The sequence below is a fragment of the Eublepharis macularius genome, chromosome 3 (assembly GCF_028583425.1).
Source record: "Eublepharis macularius isolate TG4126 chromosome 3, MPM_Emac_v1.0, whole genome shotgun sequence".
NCBI lineage: Eukaryota > Metazoa > Chordata > Lepidosauria > Squamata > Eublepharidae > Eublepharis > Eublepharis macularius.
Genome location: NC_072792.1, coordinates 153,311,169 through 153,331,584, shown reverse-complemented (window position 1 = coordinate 153,331,584; position 20,416 = coordinate 153,311,169). Strand labels below are relative to the sequence as shown.

Below are 20,416 nucleotides of genomic sequence, written 5' to 3'. Positions count from 1 at the left end.
CATTCGGCGGGGAACGGGTGAAAGGGACACGCCGGAAGCTGCGCAAGCCCTCGGCCCGCTTGAACGTCCAGATGACGTAGCCTGAGGAGCCGGTGGTGGGGTTCGTTGCGGTCCGACCTGGCACCTTGCTCGTGGCGCACGGAGAGTCTGCGGGTGAGTTAGGACTGGGGGTTGTCTGCCCTCGCGGCCTGGTAGCTATCCTGTGGGTATCGCCATCTCGACGTGTGAGAATAGCACGGCCAGGTAGAGGTGCCTCTGTAGCTTATAAATCTCTGGGCCGCTCCACCTATTCTCGTATTCAGTTTGCCCTGAATGTCATGTGTAGAATTGTGTTATTTATTGCATGTTTGCTTATTCTTTACGTGGGAGGCTTCTTAGGCGGCTTCGCACATGCTGAATATTCCCTTTCGAGAAACCCGTAGTGGGCCATGTGCGATGATTCAACCATAGTAGGTGCCCATCTGCTCCCATGGAAGCCTGCAGAATTGGAGCTTTTGTTCCATGTTCATGGAAAACCATTCATAAGTGGAAATCGTGAGTTCAGATCTAAGGTTGGTAGAGGGTCAAGATCCTAAGAGAACTCCTGTAAGGGCTGCATTCGTAAGCACTGGCCCTTGGGATCAGACTCTGTTGAACTCTGTAGGATTTAATTCTGTGTACTTAAGATCCCTTGTATCAATTGGATGAACAACAGAGTAGTACCTGGTTTTGCTTTTTCCTCCACGTTGGCACAGTGATGAGAAAACCTATACCTAGGCTGTACAAATTTAGAAAAAAACCCTTAGGTGCCATTTCAGGATTGATGTGTTTTGCATAAATTATACCATACTATTCAACCTATGGCTTCCAAAATAAAATAGCAATTAAAACATGAATAAATAGAAGCAATTAAAATCCAGCTGACTAAAAACAGATATGGGGGTCTAATTTAACCAAAAGTGTTGGCGCTGCTACAGGGAAGTCCACACTTCTGGTAACTGTGCACCTCACTTGCATCAGTGAGAACACTCACAGGTAGAACCTTAGTAAAGAATCCTGGTTACTGGGTAGTTGCTTGTGCATACCTGACGTTAGTTACCTACCAGTGCTCTTTATTTCCTTGTTATCCAGAAGCTTCATTCTGCTAACAGTGGAGCCTTCTTCTAATACATCGAGTCTTGCTTTAGTAAATGAGCTGTGTTCTACTGGTGTTAAGGGCCTTGCACCGTTGGAAGGATATACCATTAGCAGAATTTATTTACTTCATTCATTTTCCATCTTTCTCCAATAAGGACCTAAAGTGACTTAGATCATTCTCCTCTTATCAGTTTTCTCCTCACAACAATCCTGTGAGGTAGGTTAGGTTTAGAATGTGTGACTGGTCCAACATCACCCAGCAAGCTTCCATGACAAAGTGGAGATTCAAACTTGGGTCTTCTAGATCTTACCATAACATTAACTACTACACACACTGTCCTTTTGATCTAGCCTGGTATTTTAAAGAATGAACATCACATGGATGCTTCCATTCTATCAATATTCAGGATCTTGTACTGGTAACATGTCTTTTTGTTTTGTTAGGGGTTTTGAGTAGGGAATTAGGGGGTAGTAATTCAGATTAATTAACATAGATTTTAATAGTGCAGTTTTTCTAATCTTGTATTTGTCATCAGACACCGTCCCCTTCTGGTTTCCCTTTGTGCTCCTTGTTTTTAAATGCTAAACAATTAATCATGACATCAAAAACTAGGTTTTGAGCAAAACTAGGCCCCAGTAATTTTTGCTGTCATTGTTTTCATGTGTCTTGGATTAACATAAACCCATTGGGTGCTGGCTCACAACTTGTGGGCATTATGCCTATTTAAAAGTGTTGCTTGAGTTGAAAAGACCTTTCAAAAAATAATACAGCTATTTTTAACTGTAATTATTCCATTTTCCCCATAAATCTCTACAGATGTTAACGTTTAATTACAATATAATCCAAATAAAATTTTATATTGCCGTATCCCATTACCTGTACCACCTACATCAGTATGATGAAACAATAGTTTCTCTTGTTCAATCCATAACATTTCTTTAAAGTTAGACCAGTACCAGCATATGTTTTTTACTGTGTAGTCCTGAACAGAGGTGCAGCATTCTAAGTCCACTGATGTCAGTGGGCTTAGAAGGGTATAACTTTGGTTAGGATAGCATTGTTAGATGTGAATGAAAGTCACTTGCATACCTGCATATAATTGTTTTCTTATTGAGTAATTAACCCCACTTGGCCAGACTTAGGTATGAGCAGCATTGCACCTAATGAAATACATCCTGAAGGCATGGTCTGTAAATTCTCTTGCTAATGGGGGACAGTGGCTTAACCAATAATGCCATGCTTATTGTTCTCTAACTGTCTCCTGAGCAAGGAAACTTTAGGCTTTTTGACACCATTTTGATCTGTCAACATCTGGACTGTTCTTTATATAGATGTCTGCATTGTGATGTGCCACATGTTTGCCTTCCAGAAATCTTACAAGAAACTCCAGTTCCACATGTTCTATGGTCTTAAGGTGGTACAAGTCACAATGTGCACAGTTCCAGTCTCCTCCTGCAAAGAAATAGGAGAGCATTGCTTTCATAGTCAAACAAAATGTAATGTCTAGTTGGTTTCATGTTCTGCGCATACAAAATGAGCATGGTGATAAAGGAACCTACTCATAGGCATGCAGTTTTATTACACTTAGCAAACCCATCAGATTTCAAAGCAAGTTGTCAAGGTTATGTTTATTCTCCGTCATGCTTCAAAAGGTGATGAAGTTGCTTCTTTGACAGCTTGTGGAAATTTCTGATTGTAACCTGAATGGTACATTATTGTACTTTCTTGTTCAAAAGAGGACACAAACGTGCATATCTCTGAAACATGTACACTTAATGAACCCAAATTGGCCTCCATGGTTATGTGATACAATTGTGGGCCTGTATGGCTCTCCTGTGTGTTCATCATTAAATGAACATTTTAAAATATTGATAGTTGTCTGTACTTTTTAAAAGTTATGAGGCATTATGTCTTTGTCTTGCACCTGGAAGCAATCACTGTTAAAGAACACTTGAACAACATATTAAGGTGATTTACTTCAGTATCTATGAATAGATCAAAATGCCTAATAGTTTTGAGCAGGCACCCATTGAATTTTAATTCAGCACATTAAAAAATCCTCCAAAGCTTTTAGCAAGATCCTGTAATCCCAGTTCGTGAATTCAGGGAATTTGTACAAACCATATGATGACTTTCTGAGATTGGTGACACTTGGCTGCAAGATAAATATTACTTGACTGAACTGTCAGCAAGCTTGTGGTTTAAAAGGAACATTTTTAATGAACTTGGAAAAAAATGTACGATTTCCAGACATTTTAAAACCATTCAGGGAAAAAAATAGGCTTTTTCACCCAGGAATAAAATGGAAATTTTGGGGAAATTGAAATATATGCAATACTTCCTTTTATCAAATATAAACTTATTTAACTACTTTAACAATATAAAATGCATAATTTACAACTTAGAATATAAAATTTTACTATTTAGCATATTGATCAAATTTAAAAATATTAATTTTCTACACGCAAAATTGCCAATGTACCCACCCAGTGATCGTTACGCCTTACAATCTTGGAGGGTTTTTCACCTCCTCTGGTCAGTCACGTTCTCAGCGTTGGGCTACTTCTGGGTTCATTCTTGAGCTTGAACACCAGGTTGTAGAAGCAGCATTCTGCTCTTCCTCAGCATCTGAGTGTGTATTTGAGGACTCTTGCGTTCTTCACTGTAAAGCATACGTCTGGTGAAGTATCTAGGTCCTGGTAGAAAAATGGCAATGTTTCTTTAAATGTTACTTTGATAATAAGCAAAATCTTCAATAAAAGCTAATTGTAAAAAAAAAGATGTAATCTTGAGCATGATTGCTTAAGACTAAAACCTATGGCATTTGGTAAGGTTTACTTCCAAGTATGCATGTTTAGGATTGGAATGTCTTGTGGGGAATGGCAAGCAATTTCCATTCCGTTTCCTTAACTTCAGGGTCAGCTTGCTGTACTGTATTATGTATAGGCTTCCCTTTAGTAGTTCAGTGTCTGTAATTCTATAAGGTTGTGAGCAAATCCAAAATCATGGATGTAATATACAAGATTTTAAACATTTTTGACCATAAGTATCTAAGAGAAGTATTGCCTCCTACCCTGTAGTGTTATTCAAGATCAGTTAAAAGACCTTTCCTGACCATAGAATTGGGACACAGAAGTTGGGAACTCTTAACAGAACTTTTTCCAAAGCATCTTCTCATTTATGAGATTCTTTTCCTAGAGCAGAAAATATTTACAGTGCAGAGATACTGTGGTTTAGATTGAATTAACATTGCATTATTGAGGATCCAGTGGTGAAATTTACACCTTTCTTACAAGTTAAACATGGAAGAATAATGAGATTTTGGAATATGTTTCTGTCTGTTCAGGGAATTTGATGTATTACCTGCTTTAGATTTAAATGTTCTTGTCATCTGATGCTCATTCAAAAGAGACTGAAGTTCTATGGCATGTTCGGAGAGTTTTTCAAAGAATTTTAGCAAGCTTTGAAGAACCCTGCATGCCACTACAGCCTTTCTAATGATGTTGCTTCCACATAGAAACAGGTGTATAGTTTTACTAGTCTGCAGAGGAAAATAGCAAAAATTTGGATCTCCACAGTGGATACTTGCCAGGTAACGAAAGTACTTTCTGGCGTTTTGTATAAAGCTATGTATATGCCTAGGTTAGTTAAGAGATTTGGCATAATTGCATCTGAGTCAGACTGCTATGTATGATGCAGCTGGAGCATAGGCAAGAGACAAGGCCTTCTGACTAACCTGGGTGGCTCCATATTGGGCATTACCTTAGGCTGAGATCTACCCCATGTTGTGTTAGGTATTTGCATCTCACCATAGATAGGGCTGCTGCTGAACAGCTGTGGTGTAGTATTTATTGTGACACCTTCCCTTGCTTCTATTGCAAGTGCTTTATGCCGTTTTGCATGTGGCACTATAGAAAACTATTCAGGATCTGCTGGGACTATGAAGTGATCTCTTGGTAGCAAATACAAATTTCCAGTTAGTTGCTTTACAGCCTCGTGGTGGTGGTGATTATGGTTGTTGTGCCTGTCTCTTACTGAGTACATTTTCTCATCTGGACTCAAATACCATCCTCCTCCTCTCCTATCTCTTTCATATTTAATGTGCTTTCTAAAAATTGTGATTGATCGAATGCTTATTGAACTTTTCTGTCCACTTCTTATTTTTCAGGCGATATGGAAAAAAATCCTTAAAAGTTGAAAATGTTGCAAGTGACATGATAATTTAGCCAGTGCCTCAGAATGATGGATTACCAGAAGATTGGACATGGTTTGCAAGTTGCTGGTATAGGGGCATCTGCACTCCACATGGTGGGGTATTTGGGAAAAGTCAGTTCAGTTCTCTTTCACATTGTGCAAAGTTTTTTTTTGTCTCCTCAGTTTTGGGAGATATCTTCCTATTGGTGTACTTTTACTATTTGGCCTTTATTTAAAAATTGGAAAATTATTTTCCCACGGAAATCTAATGAAATGGCGAAAGATTTATGAAAGTGTTGAATGCTGTGTATAGAATAGAGTTCACCATGATAGTAAAGGTTTTGTTTGGTGGAAATAAAATGGACACTTGGTCAATGTAAAAATCGAGTTATGTTTAATATTGTTTGCTCAAATACTAAAATTTATCTCATTTGGATTTTATTTGCTCTTATGCTGTCTAATTTAACTGTGAGATGCATAAATGACTTATATGGTATGAAGGTCATTTTGCAATGTTTTGTTTGGGCCCTCTACAATAATACATTTAATGTATATTTTACATCATTTTAGGGTTGTAATTCTGCTGAAATAATTCCAGATGGACACTGCCCTCTTTGCAAAAATAAAGGTCTACTGCAAGCTTTAAGAAAATATCGCATCAGTTTTCAAGAGTCTGTTTCCTTATGTGAAAATCCTCAGGTACGTTGGCATGGCTTAGGTTGCTGAGGCCGCAATCCTAAAAACACTGTCCTGGTAGTAATCCCCAGTGAATAAAATGGGACTTACTTCTGAGTAGACCTGCTTGGGATTGCTCTCTGAGTTAGGCTTTCTCTGAGCATTTGTGCTTTCTTACCAAGTGGTTTCCATAGTGTTTTATAAAAGAATAGCGCTCTGTTCTTTGACATACATATCTAGGTTCTGTTAAACACAGAAAATCATGTTAAATCTGAATGCATAAACAACTGTCTTGAAAAATGTGTAATGTCATCTGACACATGAGATGGATGTAGAGAGGTGGTTCTACTTTCCTGTGATTCCTAGCAGAATGCTGCCTGAAGGTTCCCAAATGAATATTTTATGTGTAGACACACTAATACCAAATGTGAGAACATAGATCCTTATGTTAAATCATACTTTGACAGCTTTCTTCTGCTGGACTGACTTGCATATCCACTGTTTGAGTCAACTTCTGTTTATAGAGACACATTAATTCAGAGAATCTCACTTGAACACTTACAGATACCTGTTCATACATTCATACCACATGTTCAGGATATTGATAAATGTCAATATCTGGCTTTGAGACTCTTTATGCACCCTGTTATGTTTAATACAGCAGCGGTTTAAAAAATTATTTTCTATATTTAGCTGCTGATCATATGATGATGATTTTACTGTATAGTGTCTTGTGAACAAAGTTTGGTTGAAATTGCAGAGCATAAATGTTTACAATAAATAAATTCCTCATATGTTTGTGAATGTGCAAGCACTGCTGCTGTTCTATCTGTTACTGCGTTTGTGTCTTACGGATGAAGAGAGAGCTATATGGTTACAAAAGCAGAAGATACGCCATTTTTTGTAATCTTCTGGAGTGTAAATGCTTTGGAGGCATCTTTCCACAAAATCCTAGACTTGAGAAAATTATACTTTAGCTTCTCTGATAGTAACTTGTTATCACCTTTTAGCCTATCACATATGAAAAAAGTAGTTTGGAATGTGTGAACTGTAGCCTGTGAAAAAAGAGAGGGCCTCTGTAGTGCCATGGCATTCCTGTAAGTTTTGAGGCGGGGGAGGGAGCGTGCAGAGAAAGATGCAGTGGCTATGAGAGAAAAATTAGATTAATCCATGATATATCTATGAGATTGGAATGGACTGTAGGATCCCAGTCAGCATAGCCTATCCACTTTTTAATCCAGCTCTGATAGAATGAAGCTAGAAATCTCTTTTCCTGTACCATAAGCACAAAAATGAAAGGATAAAAATAACATCAAGCCTAGCTATGCTCAGAAAAGCAATGTTTAAATTGTCAGGGCTTGTCACTGCCGCCGCTGAGCAGGGCGCAGGCTGGGCCGGCCCTGACATCAGAGGGGCACCAGGGATGCTCCAGGACCCTGCTCTGTGGAAGGAGGGGTGGTATACATCACCCTGATTCCCTCTCAATCCACTCGCTGGCCTGCTCAACCTGGTCTGCTTACCCTCTGCGTCCTCCATCATCTCCTCCTCCCAGAACTCTCCTCCAAGCCTCCACTCTTGCTCTGCTCTGCTCTGCTCTGCTCTGCTCTCACTCCACTCCACTCCACTCCACTCCACTCCACTCCACTCCACTCCACTCCACTCCACTCCACTCCACTCCACTCCACTCCACTCCACTCCACTCCACTCCACTCCACTCCACTCCACTCCACTCCACTCCACTCCACTCCACTCCACTCCACTCCACTCCTCACTCACACCCACCACCCCAGAGCTCTTCCCAACCAGCTTTTATAGTGTTTCTCCACCCCACCCTCCTTCCAGGCTTGTTCCCTCTCCTGACTTGGCCCAGCTGTGCCTTCCCTCAGGTGTTTCCCTCCTATCACTAACCCCTTCTAGGCTTCTTTGCCTTGCTGGCAGGGTGGAGTTGAGTGTGAGCCATCCCCAGCTGAGGTCTCCTTGGCCTTGCTCATGAGGAGCTACCCCAGCCAGCTTCTGTGCTGCTGAGCTTGCCTGGCCTTGCTCGCAAGGAGCTGCCCCGGCCAGCTTCTGGGCTGCCTGCTCATTGATGCTGGGCAGGGCTATCCATCTCCTCCCCCAGAATGCCTGTGGCAGCTCCACCTGGAGGGTTTTGGCTCCTAGCAACTCCTGAGCCAGGCTGCTGTCCTCTAGCCAGGGTGTGGCTCTGGGCTGTAGTGGCTGCTTCTCCTCCTCAGCTGGTAAGGGCTCTGTTTGGGCTGCTGCTGGGTCCCTATTCCCCCTGCCTTGGCCCTTTTCCTCTAGCCTGCTTAGTCCCCTCCCTTCCCCCTGGAGGGTGGGACTGGCTGGTCTCTCCCTGCTCCCTCCCGCCCTCTGAGGCTTTGGCCTTTCTCTCCTTCCCCCTGGAGTGGGCAGGTTCTGGACCTGGTTGCTGGCTGGGGTGGTAGGGCCACTGCCTCCCAGTTGCCTCCCACTGCTCCCTCCTGGCAAGTCTGGGGGCTGGGACGCAGACCCCGGACATAAATCATAATTTAATATCAAAAACTGAAGATAAGAAAAACATCTTACAGTCTTGGCTGTAGTAGCAGCTTTGGTTATATAGAGGTTTGGGGTTTCATTGAATCAGTTTATAGTGTGATTAACTAGTATCAAAACTTATTTGCTGGCTTCTCAATTTTTTTTTAAACTCTTGATTATTCAAAACCTAGTGGGGTTCCCCCCCCCCCCCCGCCCATTGGATGCTTAGTCTTATAGCTATGAATTCTGTATCCTGTCTTTCATATTTATATCTTATAAATGTATCAAATTGCAGTTTGATGTCTTGTATTTTGCATTCTCCCTTTTTTTTTCTTGCAGTGCATCTACCCTCTAGGATTTGAATCACTAAGTAACATTATAGTTCCTATTGATCCAAAAGGTTATCCATCTTGGGGCACTTGTCGGAAAAGAAAATTCTTTGAAACAAACTTGGTAACCACTCCTGCTGAATCCTGCTCAAAACCTGATCTTGTTCCCAAGGGCAATGGAGAGAATCTGTCTGGAACTCATTCAGGACAACCTGTTTTTTCACCAGCTAGTCAGAGCAGTTTTAGTAGTACAATGGAATCCACACAGCAGGAAATTGGCTTGGAAAAGGAAGCTCAAGAAGATCCACCTCATGCATTCATTGTGCAGAAACCTTTTTTATCAAATTCTGAACCTTGTTCATCAGTGTCTAAAATTTTGCCTCAAGACAGCAACTCTGTGTCAGAGCCGCAGTGGCTTCAGTGGAAGAATGTACATGCTCTCTGTTGGTTAGATTGCATTCTGTCAATACTAGTACATTTAGAAACATTAAAAATAATTTTGGCGGGATCTGTCTTAGAAAATTCATCACTAACCCACAGACTGCTTGCAGAATACAATCGAGCAACAGCACTTGTGAACAATTGCGAAAGAGGTAACCCAGACACAAGTATTTCTTTTGTTATAAAAATAATTTTCTCTTTACAAGAATTCTGTGAGATGCGCAGAAATCTGAGCCTTTATAAGGCAGATGACTTTATTACAGTGTTTATAACAACACTGATTCAAGCTTTGCATGTCTCCCCCCCCCCAACAAATTATTGTATTTGGCACACAGTTCAGCTGTCAGATTTACAAGCTTTTGGTTGTGGAACATCCTTTGGGGGGGAATACCTCTAGTACTTTTTAGTCAAGGATTTTCATTGAAATCCTCATTTTCATCTTAATAAGGTCCTTTTGCCAAAACAAATGCTTGTCAGCCAGATAGTTCTTGAGCCTCTGATCACATTACACATGATTGGCATAAAAATTATCCACGGTGGTGATATAAGCAGCAGTTATGTGAAGTCTTGAAATAGTCCTACCTATATCATGCAGCCATATCACTAAACCACTTCTGTTGCTTTCATAGAGTTTGGCGCACAAAGGTTTTCAAGAGCTGTGCCTTCAGGGGATTCTGTATCAGTTTGTCTGCTGAAGAGCCCCTAGACATCTACCACAATACTCCCAGCATATTACTTAGAATTTGGGGAGAACATTCCAGAGCATGTGTGGTTCAGGCAGAGCGTTAGCCAGACATCACTGTTGTCCCAGAGGAAGCGCACTTTAAAAAACACCTAGCATTTTCCTCTGATTGCATATTGCAAAGGAAAATCAATGGTGATGCCATGATTACTCACTTGTGCCAGCCTTTTTGGCTCTGGCAGTGGCCTGGTGGGACTCCCTCTCCATCAAAACTAGGGCCCTGCAGGACTTGTTACAGTTTTACAGGACCTGTAAGGTGGAGATGTTCCGCCAGGCCTATGGTTGCAACTGAGGCTTAAGCGAACTGTCCAGCTGCCTCCCCTGCTGTGATCTGTAGTACACTGTTATTAACATCATATATCATCTGCCTGCCCTACCTCATAACATCTCGAGTGATGGGGTGTAATATGAACACTGATAGCCATCTTGGGTAATCTGGTTTTAACTTGATAATGCAACTGTATTTACTTCCATGTATTGTATTTTAAACTGTCTTATTATACTGTTGTAACCAGCCCTGAGCCCACTTTTGGGGAGGGCAGATTAAAAAAAAATCAAATTAATTAAATTGTTGAGGGAACCACAGGATTCTGCAGAGTACAGTTTGAAAATCAGGAGAACAAGACTTCAGAATTGGCTGGGGCATAGACATTACCTGAATAAGTGGCTTATGCAAGTTATCTTTGGTTAGATGCTTTGAAGGTGGTTGCTGTAATTTGATTAAGCAGCAAACATCTGCAGTATGGCTTCACTTCTCTGCAAAACGAGTGATAGAATTTCATTTGTTAAGTAGTATACAGTGATTAGTGGCCAATCTTGTAAAGTTTTCTGTTGATCAAAATTATTTTATACAGGTGAACACATTTCAGAGGTTCCTGTAGATGTTCTTTCAAGGGCTGAATCGCACCTTAATGAAATCAGAAATACGGTTTTTGCACAACTTCAGCCTCGACTTCAGTGTCAGTTGGGTAAGTTATTAGAGAGGTATTCAGTCTCTTACTTTTTGGCTTTATAAGCTGTTGGCACTAGAGGGGCCAGTTTGCCTGCTGTGACGGAACACCTCCTGCCCCCGGGCTCTGCACCCCCAACTCAGTAGAGCAGTAGGAGCAAAATGAGAGGGAAAGCAGCATTGCCATGACACTGTAACATCACTTCTGATTATGTAACTGGAAGTGATATCATGGCAATGCCCTAGAATTTCTCAAATTCCATCATAGAAATTTGGAGAATTTCTACAGTGTTGCCACAACATCAACTTCAGGTACATAATGAAGCAACATTGTGGCATCAGATGCTGCACTGTCACCTTGTTCTGCCTACAAAAGCTTCCAGGGGCTGCCAGGAGGCAGCTGGCAGCTGTAGTTGGCATAACTTGGGGCTATGTGACAGTATCCACTCATGTCTTACAGCTGCTGTTCTGGGTGGCCACTCTGACGAGGAGAGGGCTTTTCAGAGGGCTGCTGTTTTCGAAGGGAGCACCCCTGTATATGAGCACAGATGCTACATCTTTTTGAATCGGTGTTGTTCGTTGGTTTGTTAGTTTTGGGGTGGGGGAGCAGGCTGTAATTGCCATGAAAAGGTAAGACTTTAATGAAATCCACAGTCCTGACTTCCTTCCATTTCAGCCCCTCATGCTGTCCTCAGAAACAATTCTCATTTCTGTTCCTGATTCTGTTCATATAATCATGGGATCGTTGTGAGCTAAGTTTATGAGGGCGTTTGCACAGCAGACAGGAACTCTTAACCCCTTTCAGTTCAAACTACGTACTGAACCAAGACCTGCAATTTTACTTCTGTTTAACCATGTGCAAATTGAGCAACTGACAGTGCTATCCTATGCAGAGTTGCACTTTCTAAGCCAGTGGTCTCAGGAGGGTGTAACTCTGCTTAGGACAGCACTGTCAGCCTGTGCATTCAAAAGCATTTTTGTAAATCCTCTTATGAACCCCACCCCCCACCCCATTCTCCTCAAAACCTCCAGTAGTAACCCTTTCCCTTAGTTCTCACTATGTTTGTGAGAAGGAAAGACCCCTGAATGTTGCTGACTGCTGTCTGGGGTAGTCTGCTGCAAGTGATTCATGTTTGATTGTTTCCTTAACTAATCAAAGTCCCCCTCAGCCTCTGTAATCTCTTCATCGCAAAGGTTCTGTGCCTCCTCCAGCACCAAAAGGCAGAAATCAGCTAGTCCTCCTTTTTATAGTTCTAGATGATTTGGTCTCCCTCATCTCACTCCTGTTCAGTCGCCTAATGGAATGCAAGAATGCACATAGCTCCACTTGGAGCCAGGATTCTCTTGAAAATAACTGAGTTAAGGGAATTTTTACTGGAAGTTCGTTCAGTCAGTGTGCATTTTAGATTCTAAGACTGGGATTCTTAGGGTGTGGCAGGAAACTCATTAACAGGAGGAAGGGTCTGGCCAATGCGGGGTGGGGGAAGCAGGCAGACTTCAGGCTAAAGGGAGAGCATTGTCAGACTGTGGCTTATTAAGAGTTGCAATCCAGACTCTCTCTTGCAATTAGACATGAGTCCATTGGTTCCAAAAGATTTTACTGAATATAAACAACCATTATAGTCCACTGGCCAAGATTCAATATCCTGGCTGGTACACGTATATTGTTACGGATGAAGGTAAGGGTCAAGATACAGAATAGCATAGCCCAGCAAATCCCATCCTCCCCCCACAGTTCTCAAAACATGCGGCTTGAAGCTGAGAGAATGAAACTTTCCCAAGGCTGGAAAGGCTGTAGTCAAAACAGTGCTCTTCGTTGAGATAAGTGTTGCTGGACTGCTTGGCACCTGCAAAAGAAGAGCTTAAAACACTGACAGCATTAAAATGGAGTCTCTCTGGTTAGAATACACAAGGAACATATGTCAGACCTGACAAGCCTAACATGACTGGGCTTGGACAGAGTAAGCACAGCAGTGTAGAACAGGTGACCAAGCTGCCTTCCTCAACCATGGACATAGCCGCAGACAAACATGGTGGCGAGATCCAGAAAGAGATGCATGGGGGCTTCTTCGATAGACGTTCAAATACTGTCGACATTCAAGTACTGTAGAATTGTATTTCCAAATATGTGATGGTACACTAAACCACCTTTTTCTAATCTCCAGTGCACATTCTTTTTTCCCCAAGTCCTTTTTAAAAAAATATATATATTTATGGGCCCAGAGGGAGTCATTCTGCAGAGTTGTGTGCCTAAATAGGACAGTACTCTCATGCCATTTCTTTTTGACCTGTCCATTAGATGGAAACCACTTTTCATGGTCATTAACTTCAGTTAAGATCCTGGTTAAAGTGATCTAATGCGTTGTGCATTTTTAGCTTTTTTTATGTGTAATTGATTACTCAGGCAGTATCCTTTCCCCCTCTGTCCACTGTGTATCATGAATATGAAGTTTTGAATAATCTTGCCTTCAGTTCAACATTCATAAACTCTGCCTTTCTGTGTAGTTTTGTGGAAATAAATAACACTTGATATTAAGTTGAATTTAGTAGTGCAGCATTGTATAATATGCATTATGATGTGGTGTGGTTGTGTGTGTTTGTTTTTCTTCAAAGGTAAAAAGGAAAGCCCAGTGTTTGCATTCCCGCTAATTTTACAGAATGATCCTCAAATAGAGAAATTCTTTCTCCATTCGTTTTCATGGAAGTTTCAATGTTTACAGTGTGGCCACCAAGTTAGTGACAGGTGGGTTTCTGTGGAAGATGTTTTTCCTTTGGTTCAGTTGGTGAAATAATATTCAATGCAGTGTTGATTTTCTTGGGTGCACTGAGTACCCATCGGGATAAATGAGGGCATTCAGTGACTGCATGTAGGTTGCAGAGCATTTCAGAGCTTAACATGGAGCATGCTCACTATACGAGTTAGCTTAGGGGCACGATTTAGGGGAGTGCAGAGGGAAGGGAGAAAAGCTACAAGTACCGCTCCGCTTATGCTAGATAAGGTTTACCCTGTGTATACACATATGGGAGAAGCAAATACACAGCCTAAATACTTTCTGCTGAACATGCAAGCCTTGTATATGAAGTCAAGTTATCAGCTGTAAAAGGAACTTCAAGCATCTGAAAGTTACGTGTACCATTCTCCTGTGTAGTTTCAGGGGGACTATTTTGCTTACAGATTTAAGTATCTTTAAAGCGGCTGCCCTCTGGCTCTTAGTTCTTCGCAGAGATTCCAAGATGGATGGAACTAGCTACCCCACCTTGCTGATTACCTTAGTAGTACAAAGGAAGTTTCGTTCTTTCCTTTCTCCAAGGCTGCTGGGTCCTCATGGAACTCAGCTGTGCATTACTCAGAAATTCCATAATTCATACAATTAGCATTTATAGAACAGTTTTTACTTCATATTTATTAAAATATATAAGATAACAATCTATAACAAGAATCCATGAACATTTTCTAAGCAAGGATAACAAGGCATAAACTAGCCTAGAAATGATGTGATATTTTTGAAGCACAAGTGGGGGTTTGAAGAGGAAAGGAAACACAGTAGTAGTGTGATAGCACTGTAGAACTTGCTTGTTTCCTATACTTTGGTACGCCATAGAGCTGCTGTTTCTTCCAGAGGAACCGAACTCTATAGTCTGGAGATCAGTTGTAATTCTGGAAGAATTCCTGGCCCCTCCTGGAGGTAACCCAATAGTAATCCTGTATAACTTAGATCTTGTTTTTTCCTGTCCAAATGCATGCATAGGAGCAGCTGAAACATATATAGGTGGTGAGTGGAAGAACTGCAATTCCTAAAAGAGATATGGTCAAGAATTTCTAACATGTTGCAGGTAGCCTCAGCAGTAATTTCCAATTGACTTTGACCTATCAAATTACACCAGATGCAGATCAATTCTGAATTGTTCCATTAAGTTGCTCTTCTGACCCTCCCAAGTTAATGTTGATATTTTGCTTTACAAGGAATATTTCTGTAACAGTGGATTAACTCTCTGTTTCCCTATTTCAGGTGTCAGAAGACCTTAACAACATTTACAAATATAATCCCAGAATGGCACCCACTAAATGCTGTCCATATTGCTCCTTGCAATAATTGTAATCATAGAACTCAAAGAAGAAAAATGGTTCTGGAAAAGTAAGTGTGACTCCTGTTTGGATTATGAAGTGAGTAAAACTATATTGGGGACTGGCAGATAATTAACAGTTATAATCAATGGCTGGGCTTTTTTTTTGCCAGTCCCCTCCCCCTTGTACACAGTGCAGATCCCCACACCATGCCAAGTGTTGTTTGCGGGGAGGGGTTGGGGATGCAGTGTGCTGCAGAGGGAGAGGAAGACAGAAGTTTTGGTCTGTGAACAGAGCATTGCTCATGGTTGGTTGGGTTAAAAATCAGTGAATATTTTAGTTATGAACTTGAATTGCATATTTATATAAACATGAATAGCCTTGTATTGTCGAAGGCTTTCACGGCCGGAGAACGATGGTTGTTGGGGGTTTTTCCGGGCTGTATTGCCGTGGTCTTGGCATTGTAGTTCCTGACGTTTCGCCAGCAGCTGTGGCTGGCATCTTCAGAGGTGTAGCACCAAAAGACAGAGATCTCTCAGTGTCCAAGACTGAGAGATCTCTGTCTTTTGGTGCTACACCTCTGAAGATGCCAGCCACAGCTGCTGGCGAAACGTCAGGAACTACAATGCCAAGACCACGGCAATACAGCCCGGAAAACCCCCAACAACCATGAATAGCCTTGTTGGGCAGCATCATGTAAAGGGGATTATACTCAAAAAACGGTCTCCTAAAAGTCTCCTTGCTGTTGAGAATATGGTCTACAATGGCCCAGCCCAAACCTTTTCTGTTGTTATGGAACAGCCTCCCAAAAGTGCTGAGCCAGGCATCTGCTCTTGGGAACTTCTGGCAAGTCTGCAAGAGCCGGCATGGTGTAGTGTTTGGGGTCGGATCAGGGAAACCCAGGTTCAAAACCCTACAGTTCCTGCCATGCTTGCTGGGTGACCTGGCGCCAGTCGTCATCTCTCAGCCTAACCTACTTCATAGGGTTGTTGTATGGATACAGTTGGAGGAGAGGAATAATAATGTAAGCTACTCCATTAGAGAGAAAAATGGGGAATAAATGAAATGATAACACACTTTGTAAACCACTCTGAGTGGGCATTAAGTTGTCCTGAAGGGTGGTATAGAAATCAAATACTATGTTATTATTAAAAATTGTTTATGGACATCTTGAATGAGCTCTGGTTTAACTGTTCTAATGACTTTTAAAAATTGTTTCAAATCATTTAATTACTGAAACCTAACTTAATTTAATATATTGTCACCTTCCCTGATTCCTAATTGTCTGGGGGGAAATGTCCTCAGTAAAATGAAAGACAAAATTTCCAGTTCCAAAGGTGTCTCTTGAAGAAAGTCTGCAATTTGATAGTCCTGTTGCATATGACATTGGCATTTTATTTTTGTGAAACAATATTGGATTTTTGTAAGTGTTTGTAAGAGTGGTGATACTCTGAACTGCTAATACCTGTTCATAATATCCTTAAGCATGTGAGCGATTTAATTCTAAAACTACAATTTATGTCTCTTGTGCCAGGATCCCCTCAATACTGATGATGCACTTTGTTGAAGGCTTGCCACATAATGACCTGATGACATATTCATTTCATTTTCAAGAGGATTTCTATCAAATAACAGCTGTAATTCAATATCTGCAGGAGCCAAAGCACTTTGTAGCATGGATCTCTAACTCAGATGGTAATTAAGTGCATTTCGGTTAAACTTTTGCCCTTTTTACACCGATGTTGTACTGACCCCTAGCTCCCAGACTTCTCCATAGCAAGAGAATGACAGCCCATACTCCCTTCTTTTTCCGTGTACATAAGGAATTAACTCCAACACCACAAGAAGTATTTCTATAATATGCCTGATCGTTCCCTTGTCTCTCTTGTCCTAAAGGTGTTAAAGAGTCTTCCACAATAATGGCATCTTCTACCCATTCAAAGGGACTAGTCATTGTTTGTTCCTTCTCCCAGGAGAGTGAGGGAAAGAACTCCAAAACTAATCCTGCATCACCAATATTCTTGCAACCTCCTGGTGTGCAACTCTAGAGAAGGGTTTTAATACATTTGCCCTCAAAAAAGCAGGTCCTCTGTTATTGTGTACTTAGATTCACAGTCTTATGGAGCAACAGTATAAATATTCATTCATCACAAAGAACCCGAGCTGTTTCTGTGATGGCAGCAGTTCATTTCAGGTTGTTTCTTGCCCACTGCAGTGGCTACCCGTATTCCAATAAAAGCAAAACTTTTTCATGAGGTCATTTACCTTAGAGAAAGTAACCTCCACTAGTTTGTGTCAACTTGTCCTAAGAAAATCAGCTGAGGTTTTAACATCTGATATTACATAGAATCAAATTCTGTAGTGGCTGAATAAATGCTTAGAGCGGACATGTATTTTGTAGTTTCTAAAATGCTATGCCCTGCCTTTCTCCTGCAATCAGGGCCCAGTGTGGCTTAACTGTTTAGGTCACACACTACAGTACAGTGCAGTAGAGTCAACAGTTTGAACAATCTCTCAGGTGTACCAGCCACATGTCAGGCAAGACTCTTCTCAATCGATCTTTTCTACAGGCCAAGGCCCTTCAAAGGACTGACTTTTTCTGCCTGTCCCGTATGTTTCAGGTCATGTTGGTGGACAGGGTAGTAAAATTTTTGGCTCATAATTCTTGTGAATATACTTGCAAGGCTCACTTCCACAATAGTAAAAGTAGAAAGAGTGCGGGTCCTTTGTGATTAAAATATCTCCACAAACATTAGATAAACGATTGTATGTCCTGTGTTTCCAAACTCTTCCTCTTATCTTTCAGGAACATGGCTTGAGTGTGATGACTTAAAAGGTTCATATTGCAGTAGGCATGAAAGATTTGGGGTGCCTCCCTCTGAAGTTCACATTGTCATCTGGGAAAAAAAGCCACAAAGAGTGATAAAGGAACTGGATTTGCAGTTGCAGAAAGAGGGAGCTGGGGAAGTTCCTCAGAAAGCACAGCCAAATTCTTCAGAGAAACATCTTGGTGATGAGGCTGTGGATAAGGCACCTTTAATTTGCCATGGAGAGGACCCATTGAACGCTCATTCCAGTGACACACAAGACATAGTTGGCAGCGACAAATGTCATTCACTTTGGGGCTTTGAAAACTTTGCAGATGATGATGAGATTACATTGACTCTTGTAAATGTTACTCCTAACTCTAACGATAAACCACTGGAAGATAACAAGTTAACAGAGAAAAATCTAGTAGCTGAAACGTTGCCGCAGCAAGATCCAGGCAGGGTTGATGTGTCTTCATTGTTAGAAAATACCTATGTTCCCTTGCACAGAGGACAACCAAACAATGAAAGTACCACATTTATTATGTCAGCACTTTCTCCAAACAATAACAGAGACTCACCAGAAACCTTACCAATTCGAACAGCAGTAGCTCAAAGTAACCCAATTCCTGTCTTGAATAGCGTTGGCTTGGACCCAGACAAGCTACAGAACAATATCAGCAGGAAAAAAACCCTGAACACTGTGCAGGAATTGCCTAATGCTGTGGGACACACAAGAGAAATGGCTATCAATTGCCAGGTTTCTGCTCCAAATTGTTCCTCCCAGTTACCCTGTCAAAGCAAAGTGAAACCGTTTGTAACAAGTTGGTTAAAGAATTTACATGGGAAAAAAACTTCCTTTATGCCTAAAAGTGTCTCCGTTTGTAAAACAGAGAGTTCTCAAAAGCCTCTTCAGAAAGGAGCTGTCTTAAATCCACTCGTTAAGGGGCCAGCCCACTTTGGTGGCTTCATAGGTAAGTGTTCACAAAGAGAGCTCAAGAAGTCAGCAAAGAGAGCACTTCCTTCATTACCCTCCACCATTCCTCCTCTTGCAAACAACTCTATAGAGAAACAGATCTTTGGAAGTGAAGGAACTGTGAACAGCATCACAGTTACTTCTATTGTAAATAAGCTAGATCAGGCCAAACAAAGTCGCAGTAGAAATCAAAACTTTACAGCTGTTGAGAAAGATGAGGACTCAAATGCTAATAAAGCACGCCAGTGGCGTATCCAATTTCGTCAACTGCTTAAAGATAAAAAAGAGAGACTTGCTTTATTAGAGAAGCAGGCAAACACCCAGTTGCATAACAGAAGCTCTCCCAAGAAAAGCATTAAGGAGCAGTCGCAGCTTGGATCCCAGAAGGAAAATGATTCCCTGCAGAGCTTGTTAAGGGAACTGCAGTGCCAGATTGATATTGAAGATGGCAAATCTCTGAATTCTCCGGGCACCAGTATGTCCCAGTGCAGTAGTTTAAGTTATGATGATATTTTATCTGAGCTGCTTTCTCCTGCTACAACTGTTGCTTCTTTGGAGCATCCAACAGAAGAAGAATGTAAATATCTAGAAATGGGGGGTTGCGGGATAGAATCTCCAGTATCTAATGAGAAAATTGAGGGTGCACAGTACTTGGAGCATGATTACTGTGTTCCTGAAAAGGAAAGTTTATATGGGGGTCATCCAGACATGTTGGAAACCAAATCGCCCCTAAAGAAATTTAACTTTCAGAGCCCCACAGAACAAGGTATTCTTGAAGAGCTATTACCCAGTTCGGTGCTGAATTCAATAATGGATGAATTTGATGAAAATCTGTTACCATTGTGAATTGTGTTCTAACAATTTCAGATTTTTGTAATTAAATGGCTTTGAAGCAAAGCGTAACTAATTTGCCTATGGTTCTACTTGAATATTTAAAATGTAAAATCCTGTGAGATGTTTTATTCTTAATAAAGTGATTTTTTAAATCCTTCAAAATGTATGAGCCAGAAGAGATGAAAACTTTATCAAATAGAGGTGATGAAAGTATGTAGCATTATTTTTTTTTGTTAAAGATTAGCTTTTTAATGGTTTTGTCCAATTAAAGAGGGTCCTGCAAGATTGCAAATCAACAAAAGCTGATTTTCTAGAGGATCATGAACTATGCACAGATTTGGGTTGCAGACTTGTGTTTTCTCAAGTTTTCATAGTGTATTTAGCTGAATACCCTTTTCTCAGAGTGATTGCATCTCATCCTCATTACACGCACTCTACATATGTATTGTGTATCTCTATACACACACACACATGCATATTTATGTATTAAATACATATGTGCCTATGTGCGGATTGAAATAGTCAATACAGTTTTCCATGCTGAAGTTTAGCAATGAGTTGTAGGAATAAAAAACTCCTGATCATTTAAAATTTGGGATGGAAGTTTTTTAAAAAATCCTGTTGAATATTTTTTTGCCTTTCATTTTGAATTTAAGATGTCTGTAACTCTGAGATGAAAAGAAAAAAAGTTCGTGGCTTTTAATGTTATTTCTCCTCACAGAATGTGATTGTTAAAAACATGCACCAGAAGTTGCTTGCAAGAGTACGAAGA

General features: G+C 41.0%; 1 protein-coding gene across 2 annotated transcripts; it reads left to right on the top strand.

The window, feature by feature from the left end:
- The first annotated feature begins 23 nt into the window (after positions 1 to 23).
- Positions 24 to 20,217, top strand: USPL1 (ubiquitin specific peptidase like 1). Of its 2 annotated transcripts, XM_054973801.1 has the most exons (9): positions 24 to 153; positions 5,286 to 5,443; positions 5,882 to 6,010; positions 8,840 to 9,422; positions 10,867 to 10,980; positions 13,575 to 13,704; positions 14,972 to 15,097; positions 16,562 to 16,722; positions 17,834 to 20,217. In XM_054973801.1, exons 2-9 carry the CDS (start codon positions 5,357 to 5,359, stop codon positions 19,654 to 19,656), a joined length of 3,153 nt encoding a protein of 1,050 aa, XP_054829776.1. In that variant the 5' UTR covers positions 24 to 153; positions 5,286 to 5,356; the 3' UTR covers positions 19,657 to 20,217. The 2 variants fall into 2 exon arrangements, with proteins under 2 accessions (XP_054829776.1, XP_054829777.1); XM_054973802.1 differs by lacking the exon at positions 5,286 to 5,443 and having other exon boundaries at positions 87 to 153.
- The last annotated feature ends 199 nt before the right edge of the window (positions 20,218 to 20,416 follow it).